This window comes from Chenopodium album, chromosome 19 (genome assembly GCF_948465745.1).
Source record: "Chenopodium album chromosome 19, dcCheAlbu1.1, whole genome shotgun sequence".
NCBI classification, from domain to species: domain Eukaryota; kingdom Viridiplantae; phylum Streptophyta; class Magnoliopsida; order Caryophyllales; family Amaranthaceae; genus Chenopodium; species Chenopodium album.
In genome coordinates, this window is record NC_137852.1 from 7,431,504 (window position 1) to 7,441,477 (window position 9,974).

Sequence of the window (9,974 nt, forward strand, 5' to 3'; positions counted from 1 at the left end):
AGTTTTTGGATTGGGGCCATCATAAATTGTCATGACTGTTATTTTGTCAAACACTACTCTCATTCATCTATACAACATGAGGAAACTTCTCGTACATATAGTTACTTATTTTAGGATTAGAGTAGATGATTGCAACTTCGCATGTAGCTCCAAATAAAACAGTAGGTTATTATTTTTTATTTTTTTATTTTGAGCTATTTTTGGCATTCATCATCAAAGACAATCTTCAATTTGCTATCATTTCATCAAAAAAGTTGGGTGACATTTTATTTTTGTATGACAAGGGATTATATATCATGATATTTATCAACTTATGAGTGATGTTCAACCTTAAACATGAAACACGAACTATCGACAAAATGATGTAGGAAATTAGAAATGACAGATGACTTGGCTTATCGTAATTCCTAATCACAACTATTTGTTTTAAAAAAAAATTCAAATATTTTGCAATCAAAACTTCTTTTTAATAATATAGATAATAATGACGTGATCAAAATTACTTATGACCTGTAATTATGACGTATGCCTCCTTCTAATCCTATTTGTTTTTTTTTATTACAAATCATATATATCTCCCATTAATCAATAATGGCTCTAATAATTGATTCTTTTGAATCCAATGTTCATATTTCACTTGGATTCTACTCTGTCCAATTCACTACTAGGTTCCAACTCCCAAATGATATGTTACAAATTTACAATACCCAAAAATCTATCCTCTACTAGCTTTATGTTATTGTCATTCTTCCATCATAGTCCTTAATACTAACTCATATTGGACCTAAACTTGACTAGTCTAAATTTATTGATTTCGAAGTTAATTTAAATATTTACTTGGTCTGAATTTATCCAAACTTGTTCTCCATACAATAAGTCAATAATAAAGCGAAGAACTCAACAATAAATGACGAGAACATAGCCTTTATTCGGAAATCCGCTTGGTACTTTACTTTTATCGAATTCATGAACAATACATGCAATACAAATATATATACATACACCCATAAAAGTCCAGAACACATATATATATCAAAAATTCAAAAGCACCCATACTTGATTTATATTTTTCCTTACATGCAGGCTTAGTAAACTATACAAAGATCATGAAAAGAAAATTAAAATGGACTGCTATAATCAGGAACTAAACCAGATAATAATTTCGAAATTCGATGAAGATTCTGCTTGTAAAGGGAATCATCAGAGTGAATCAGGCCTTCAGGGGTGCATAATTGATACTCATCAAATCTTATAAAATCAAACCATACACTATATAATCATAATAGAAGTATATAACTTGCATCATAATTCATAACTACTGAGTTAAATCAACCCTCCCATTTTCTTGAAGAACCTTAAGAAGCTGAGAACCTTTCCTCTTCCCCCTAGCACTACAGTCCCCCTGCTGCATGGCCAGGACCACCGCCCGTGCTACCTCTTCGGGTGGTGCCGCCTCCCATACCTGGTGATCCTCATCACCACCACCATACACCGCCGTGAGAACACTAATTGCATATTCCCGCCCTCGGCCCTCCATTCGCCCCATGGTTGCCACCAGCATTGGCACCGCGAGTGCATGGGCCCGCACTTCGGCTGCCCCCTCAGGAATTGTGCACATGAGCTCAAGTGCTGCTAATGCCCGCTCTGCCACTGACCCTTCAAGGTCTGGCAGAGCGTCCATCACGCGCAATGGGGCCCCACACTCCACTGCCACCCGCCGGTTCCCCTCCGCCAAGCAGAGCGCCAGCAGGACCTTTGTAGCTGACTTTGCCGAGACCTTTTGGCTCATGTGCTGTAACACCTCATCCACCACCACCGCCGGAACCACCACTGAAGCCCCGCTCTCAGGGATAGCATCCGAGGGTGGGTTCGGGACAAGAGACTGCTCCAACATCTGGAGAGCAGCAACACGATCTGAATCCGACCCTGAAGCAAAATGGAGCTCTGCCATATGATACAGTTCAATAAGGTCAGGAAACTGAAACCCTTGTTTCCCTGCAGCTGTCGGAGACGGCAGCATGGGAGAAGAGTGTTCAGGTGGAGGATGAGGAAAAGTAGAAGGAAATCGCCACTGAGTAAAACTCTGAGAAGTAGAAGAGGAAGAGGACTCAGAATCAGACGGCTTAGCAAATTGGTGAGGCAAAGTCGGAGGTGGTGCAGAATGAGTAGCAGAAGAAAAAATCCTGCTAGTCACCTGCGGTGGCGGAAGAGGAGGAGGAAGAGGCAAAGACGACGAAAAGTGTGGCGGCGAAGAGTGAGGAGTATTAGGACTAAGTGGGGAATCAGTACAGTGGCGAAAGAAAGCGCAGGAGAATATTGAAGCACTGCTTCTCTTCTGAGAAGGTTGATGATTATGATTATGGTGGTGGTTAGGATGAGTAGCTCTCATGGTGGAAGAGAGAGAAAGTAGTGAGAGAAAGATGTTTAATTAGAAATGGTAGAGAATATGAGATTCCTAACTCCAAGAAAGCTAAGAAAAGAAAGGTAAAAGAGGGGGGGAGGAAGAGTACGGAAGGAGTGTGGAGTTTAGCAGGAAATGTCAGTATCAGTCTGTTGTGATAATGTGAGTTGGGATTGGTGTAATATTTGAAGCAGTTTCCTATCAAAGAGATTTGGGAAGGTGGGGATTAATCCTTATTATGGGAGGGTACCTATCCCATAAATTTAAGGCTCTTTTGAGTTATAAGGGTAGGAAAAGGGAGGGTCTTTATATAGGAGGGTCTGTGAAAATTATACAGGGAAAGGGAGAAAGTAGCAGTAGAAAAACAGACAGTTGCTGAAGCTAATTCTGTAATTTATTAAGGTTTTCTCTTGCATAACAAAAAGTGCTAGTTTTCTTTACCCTCATATTATGTGGGTGGCTAGTTCACAATAGTACAGTACTACTAGTCCTCCTCCATGTGCAAGCTCTACATGAATTTTCGATGTACACGACAGTACTGCTAGCTAATCAGTTGAGGTCGATAAGCTATTTTAACAGATTCCTAGACTCGTGCTGACGGGAATTTGGTAAAATCTTACCAACTCTAGCATGATGCTTATAGTGTTATTGGTTAGTTCACTTAGTTGAAATTGTACACTATAAATCGCCACAGAAGATGTACCGCCTTTGAATAAGGCATACACCTTACCGTCCTTTTCACAAGGTGCCATTCTAAGGTTGTGCTTGATAATGAGAGATGGGGCACCGCACTGGGCCAAACAGTTCAAAGGTTGAGATGGTAATGGAGCAGAGTTTTGGGTAAATGGTATGGAATTTTACAAAGGTATGCTAATTTTGGGAATTGAAAGGAGCTTGCATTCGACTAGTCAAAGTTGCTTGCAAAACTGAATAAAGATACTCCACACAAAAAATCATGTCATGATATGTCAATTTAAACCCAATCAACAAATCCAACCAAACATTTTATAGAATGACATTGACAGGACAAATCATATACTCTGTATTAGCCCATAAGTTCACAATTACAGTAATCCTTAATTAGCTAATAAAATCATATACGAAGTACTCCATATCATAATTGCTAGACAGCCTTGAACTACAAGATTAGCCAACTATTAAGCAAATTGCTACAACAAGATAATGGCAACCGAAAAGAGAGCATTTCACATTCATCATTGCATATTGTAAACATAGGATAAACTCTAGCTAGTGTCAACTAATGAAATTTGATGTCAAAAACAAGAGAGTGATTCTAACTACAATTTGGTTCAACTGTGTGAGTAAAAACTTATAATGTGAAAATACCCTCCAGTGCTTCTAGATTTACAACGACAATGGGCTACCTCGAGAAAATAATTCTACAAAATTTGTTAAAAGTTACAGGAGAAAATGCTGTTTAAAGAATGCAAAATGTAAAAAGTGTGACATGGGGAAATCACCTCCACTTATCTCTCAAGTCTTTTCGCTCAGACATGATCCAGGTGACAAAGATTGCTGCCACAAGCACAACTATGGTTAAGAGAAGTAATGCATAGCTGAACTCGTCTGTCAGAGAGTCATAAGTTTTTGAGGGAGCAAGTCGGGTTAAATACAAATCAGCTCCATATGCAAAGACGAGGGTAGTGGACTCTAGCTTGGCAGGTACAGAAATTATGCCTCTAAGACCTTCCACTTTGAGTGCATGTGTCACATAAGACTGCAAAACAGCATTTAAAGATACATGAGAAAACCCGATATATATCTCATAGTAAATGACTACCAAAAATGGGACAGATACACTACAAAAGGCTCCTGCAATTAAATCCTAATAGTTATATGAGTTTGAGGGCATTGAGGCTTTTTGAGAGCATCAGCAGATTGGGGAAGGAAAATGAAGTTCTTGTCTATTGCCTTCTTTATTTCCCCAGTCCCTTCCCTCCAAATTCTCAATCCAAACACACATCTAAAGAGAATGGAGCTTCATGAATCAATGTGGTATACTATATTGCAAAAATAAAAATGCAATCAACCAATTGCCAATAATATACCTGTGGATTGATCGGCAACGCATCTGTAAGGGGTATAATTCCATCTTCCAATTCAGTTGGGGTTGGCTTTGCAGACCGACGAGGGTCAAGAAAGCGCTTGTCAAGAGCCAAAACCTATTGAAGATATAGCAGAAAATTATTATAATTAGCTACACAGCAGTTGTTAAAGGAGCCTTAATAACACATAATACCGAGCCTAACCTGATCGCCAACAGTTCCTATTAGAAGTTGTTTTGATGTTATTCCTTTTGCAGTCAATGTTACGGATACTGTCTTCACAGAATGGGTGAAAAAATAAGTTTGCGATTTTGTCATAACTTCTGGTCTAGAGTACGATGAAACTGGTGAAGTAAGATTATGCTTCCCAAGGATGAGCTTCCAAACATTCTTGATGTCCTGAATATAAGAATATCAGAAAACATGAATGGGTCGTATCGCTCATATAAGTCGATTGAAATTGCATATACAGAAAAGTACTTATAAAGTTCACTAATAAAGTACTTATAAAGTTCAAAATAATACCGCTCGGGATTGATCATAGATCTCAATCACTGACATTTCATATCGGTTGGCCCTGAGATTAAAATAGTGGTAGACAACCCAGTTCTCACTGAAAACCTTCAAGAGGATACAGCAAAAAAAAAAAAAAAGGCATATAAGAACAGATGTTTAAAATTACTAAGAGAGTTAATGTCATAGAGGAGAGGAGAAAATCTACAAACAACTTACTGCACGGACAGGACCCTGTGAACCATGATGAGTCACGCGATGTAATATCCGCCCAGTCACGGTATCTATAAGGTACACAACCAACCATGACTCATCTGGGGTCACTGATCCAATTTCACCAGCACCTTTGGGTGCAACAGTAGCAACAAATAACAAATTTTTGGAAATATATTTGAACAGCACATTTCGATCTGCCATTACTTTAGCTTGAGTGTGTACCGCCTACAGAAGAGCAAACATTTTTTGGAATCCCATATTAGACGAGCAACACAATATACGTTTACCAAAAAAAAAAAAAAAAAAAAAAAAAAAAAAAAAAAAAAAATCCTACAAAGATCAAACCAACATTCAACCCCCTCCTTCCCATCAAAAAAGAATATGTATATGAAAACCATACCTCATTTGCTTTCCTAGCAGCGGTAGCAATTATCTTTTCCGAGTCTGAAGGGAATACAATTGACCACAAATCCCTTGAACTGAAGCAAAATTCATCAGCTATCTCGCTCATACATTTGCTCTTTAATCCATGTCCTCTTAACATGTTATTTTCAGCATCAACAGAATACCAGTACACATTAATATACTCACGCTCAAATATGGCAGCAGCTTCAGGAGTTTTAGGGTATAAATGCAGATTTCTATCTACATCAACTATTAAATGAAGACGCTTTTCTGTTGAATCAGCAAACGGCAATGGAATGACATCAACAACAGAATGAGTCAAGCTCAGAGAGCTAAGCTCCTTTCCTGAGTAGGTATCAACAATTGAAAGAATGCCAGGTGCATCAATTCCATTCCCACAGCGGCCAACAACAAGAACAGCTGGATTCTCATCCATAGCATGATGATGAGGAACCTGCCACTGGTACAAATTAAGTGCTACAGGATTTTCACATGTATCAGACTTGCGCAAGTTAGGCAGAAATGTAGACCAAACAACTCTTCCATCTCCAGTGTGCAATGCATAAACTTTCCCAGATTTAGTCAGCACTATTAGCAACTTCCTGAAACCATTATGATCTCGGGTCAATTTGCTTTTCTCAGAATTTTGTAACCTCAATGCCTGGATGGCAACCATATCTTCAGGGCTTGCAAGCATCAGAGTACCTTTAAGCTTCAACATGTGTCCCTGTGTCATGTAAGTTAATCAGCTAAATAGCACAAATGTAGAAAATTCCAAATAACACTTGCCTGCCGCAAGAATTCCAGAACAACAGAAAGCCAATGAAGTCTCCTGGCAAGTTGGTTGATGAGAACAATAAATAGCATACAAATTTCTTAAAGTCCACTTTCAAATCAAAGATAAAAGCCCTTCATTCACAAAGGCTTCTCTTTAGGAGGAAGAAGATATATTAGACAATCATTTTCTCAAAATACCGTCATTCATAATATACTCACTTTTGAGAAGGGGGAGTTAAGGGGAGGGTCACTTTTTGAAGTGGAAGTTGTAATCTTCCCACTTTCGTTGTCTGCAAGGGTGTGGATACTAGAACCATGTAAGAGAGAGCTGGCAAACAAGGAACAGCTTAAATCCATAATTACTTAGAATAGCTTCACAGAAAAAGTACCAAAGAATACAAAAGGGAGTTCATGTGTTTTTTTTTTTAAACCTTATCCCACAACTGTGCCAAGAAAAAAAGAGAGAGAGAGAGCGAGAGTAGAGGTCTAGAGCCAGCACTTTTCATGTAGACACCATTCCACCCCCGCCGCCAACCCCCCCCCCCCCCCCCCCCCTCCCCAAAAAGAAAAAAAAAATTAGGAAGACAATCTAATAGAAATAAAACTTATGTGATCTGATTACTGAGTGAATTAATGTCAAAATAAGTCATTTAAAGCAAAGTAATTCAACCATGCAGCACAAGACAATTGTAGTATTGTAGAATTAACAGCAGTGCAAAAGCAATAAAGACTAAACCCTGGAATGATTTTATATGCAATGACCATTTACAAGATTAAATCACACAGCTATTTAATTACTGCTGCACCTAGCTCTCAAGTATAAAAATAAACCTACAATGAATTGCATACCTTCAGCCACTCAAGAAGACCCTGCTCGACTTTGGCAACTGACACACCTTTCTTTTCTAGGGGTAGTTCTGAAGTTGTGACATCTACAATTGAAGCAAGCCCATCTTCCCTACTCCAAACAATATTACCTTGTTGCAATAATGATACAGAGTGATCTTCCATAACAACTAATGCCCTAAACCCATAAGATCTGTCGGTACGGATGTAATTATTAATGAAAACCTTCTGAACAGTCCCTCGATTAGGATCAATCTGGATGGTTTCTTTCAAAATATCGGTACTATAATCATTACCAAGCTTCACTGTGAGATGAATTTGACTACCCCCTTGTTGAACAATTCCAAAAGCTAGTTGATCTTCTTTGAATGAAAGAGCACCACTAACAGCAGAAGAATCCTCAATTTTGTCCACAACCTCAAGCTTGCTTTGGTCATTGACTCTCAAGAATACTATATAAGAGTTGCACTTTACAGCAAATATCCCTTCCAGGTTAACGGGTAACAAAGCCGCTTCCCCAGAAAATTCAGGAACAAGATCATGAATATTTGTCTTCTGGAAACTGATTTTCCCATCTTTTAAGCTTATTAGTACCAGTTCTGTGCGACTTGCATCCAGAGCTACTAAGATTTCACTAGAGACGAGAGATATTTCACCAGAGAGTCCACCAGGAAAGTCTACAACATCTTGATTGAGTAACTCACCGGTCTTGATATTGATTCCATAGGCATGTAGCTTAGAGGAGCCTGAAATTCCTACAGCATACATGACATCGCCACTAACCGGCTTGATTAATTGTTGAAGCTCCACACTGGCAAGAAAAATTGGCATATAAAATATACAGTTAAGGACATAAGCTTTTGGACAGTTAAGGCATAGAAACTAAACTAGATAAACAATTCAACCTTTCAAGTTCAATATTCCAGAGGGCTGCACCATCTACACTTGAAATTGCATGAAGGCAATCATTACTATAAACAAGGATTAAATTATCACGCTCCACCTTCAAATCAGTCTGCATGACAGAACCAAGTAAAAATAGTATTACATGGCTATATGATATGTTCTTGTGCAAAAATACCAAATTGTTTGGGGTAGTTAAGATGAACAAAACCAATCGAAATGCTACACGAAATGGAGAAACTTTGATGTTACTAGAATTTCATATTTATTTAAGCCAAGATCATTAAGCTAGAAAATCAAGAACAATGGACAGACAGCAGAAGATATATCTACAGCATTATTCATTGAGGGAATGGTATGACCAACCACTGTCAACAATGAAGATTCTGAGGGTTTCTTGCCAACAAGGAATGACTCCCACACCATCTGCCCATCGGGAAGATTCCATGCTCTAATGATACTTCCCTTTGATGAGAGTGTAATCACATCTGAACAAAAATAAAAACAGAAATACATATGTTAACGAAAGAGGTTCCTGTTTGATTTCAGTAACACAATACAATCTTCCTAGATTTTTTTTCGATGGTGTTTTACTAATTATACATTCATTGTCGGCCATCAGAAAAAGTAAACACTCAACCCATCTCAGAGAATGGACTAAGAGAGTCCAGTACTCAGTTTACTCTCTATAATGCGCCGATCATCTCTGAAAAAATGAAAAAGGTTGCATAATCTGACCACTTACAATTACAAATATACAAACTAGGATTCCAAAATAATAAACCCTAAAATTCAGCCTAAAAGACAGGAAGTTTAAAGTCAACATCTACAGCACAGTAAATTCATGGTTCGATCACAAAACCACTTAGTACAGGGTTTAAGATATCTTCTAGTTAACTCATTGCACATTTCTACATTATAAATACAATAGTGAACATCATAAAACTCAAAAATCTCCAATTAAATCGCAATTTCAATCAACCAATTCGCAACTAATAATACAGAAATTGCATCACAAAAAAGCTCAACCGAATCGAATACAACGGCGAAACACTTACATTTCCCAAGAGCGATATCAATGTGATCAATTCGATCATTCTCCCCAAGCACATGCCTCCAAACTATCAACAAAATCACCAATCAACATCAAAATCAAAATCAAAATCAAAATTTCCAGCATTCAATACAAAATCACAATTCAATCAATTCCTAACAATCAAACAACTTACAAATCTCGCCGCGGCGAAGATCAAGAGATGCAACAACACTCTCCTCAGTGGAAACCACAAGCCTCTTCCTCCCCGCTTTCGGAGTATGAAAAACTGCTTGCTTAACTTTCCCTAAGTATTGCTGATGCCTGCGATGAATTCGAGAAAAACACCATGAAATTCAACAAAATTGAAACAAGATGAAAACTGAATTGAATTAGGAAAGAGAAATCAAAATTACCAGTCAGCGAGACCTGCTTGATCTTCGTAGAGAGAGAAAACGAGTAAGGAGGAAGAGAGGAAGAGGAAGAAGAGAAGAGAAACCCTAATCGCCATTGCCATGGCGAGTAGCTGAGCGTTGAAAGCTCTCGAGGAGAGAGAAAATAGAGGTAGAGATCTGATTGGGGTAACAGTGTAACACTCTGAAGGAGAGATGTTTGAGAGTTGTTTTTCAGCTGGTGTTGTTATACGGAGCATCAAATTATGATATTTTATGGGGTGCACATGAGATGAAAGGGAAAACTTAATCTCCCTCGATTCTCAAAGTGTCGAGCCTGCTAATCGGAGTTGTATTGATCGTTAAATTATTTAATGTAGTATTTTTTTTTTTTTTTTTTTTTTTTGTAAGGGTTAGAAAAA

The 9,974-nt window shown here is 38.2% G+C and overlaps 2 protein-coding genes across 2 annotated transcripts; both read right to left on the bottom strand.

Annotated features, from left to right (window-relative positions):
• Positions 1-960: 960 nt before the first annotated feature.
• LOC145595489 (uncharacterized) lies at positions 961-2,683 on the bottom strand. The gene has a single exon (XM_081651906.1). The coding sequence runs from the start codon at positions 2,387-2,389 to the stop codon at positions 1,316-1,318; it is 1,074 nt and encodes a 357-aa protein (XP_081508032.1). The 5' UTR covers positions 2,390-2,683; the 3' UTR covers positions 961-1,315.
• A 901-nt stretch (positions 2,684-3,584) lies between these two features.
• On the bottom strand, positions 3,585-9,744 carry LOC145595723 (uncharacterized). The gene is made up of 12 exons (XM_081652138.1): positions 9,577-9,744; positions 9,357-9,484; positions 9,186-9,248; positions 8,494-8,615; positions 8,130-8,239; positions 7,228-8,035; positions 5,597-6,328; positions 5,200-5,421; positions 4,993-5,088; positions 4,672-4,866; positions 4,471-4,584; positions 3,585-4,139 (listed from the first exon to the last, which is right to left on the bottom strand). The coding sequence occupies exons 1-12, from the start codon at positions 9,675-9,677 to the stop codon at positions 3,879-3,881; spliced, it is 2,952 nt and encodes a 983-aa protein (XP_081508264.1). The 5' UTR covers positions 9,678-9,744; the 3' UTR covers positions 3,585-3,878.
• Positions 9,745-9,974: the final 230 nt, after the last annotated feature.

Bases quoted from the DNA above. Each gene is read 5' to 3' on its own strand.
- LOC145595489 (XM_081651906.1), bottom strand. From the start codon at position 2,389: ATGAGAGCTACTCATCCTAACCACCACCATAATCATAATCATCAACCT.
- LOC145595723 (XM_081652138.1), bottom strand. From the start codon at position 9,677: ATGGCAATGGCGATTAGGGTTTCTCTTCTCTTCTTCCTCTTCCTCTCT. The intron at 9,485-9,576 runs GTAATTTTGATT...AATTCATCGCAG, and splicing joins CAAGCAGGTCTCGCTGACTG to GCATCAGCAATACTTAGGGA. The intron at 4,585-4,671 runs GTTAGGCTCGGT...TATCTTCAATAG, and splicing joins TAGGAACTGTTGGCGATCAG to GTTTTGGCTCTTGACAAGCG.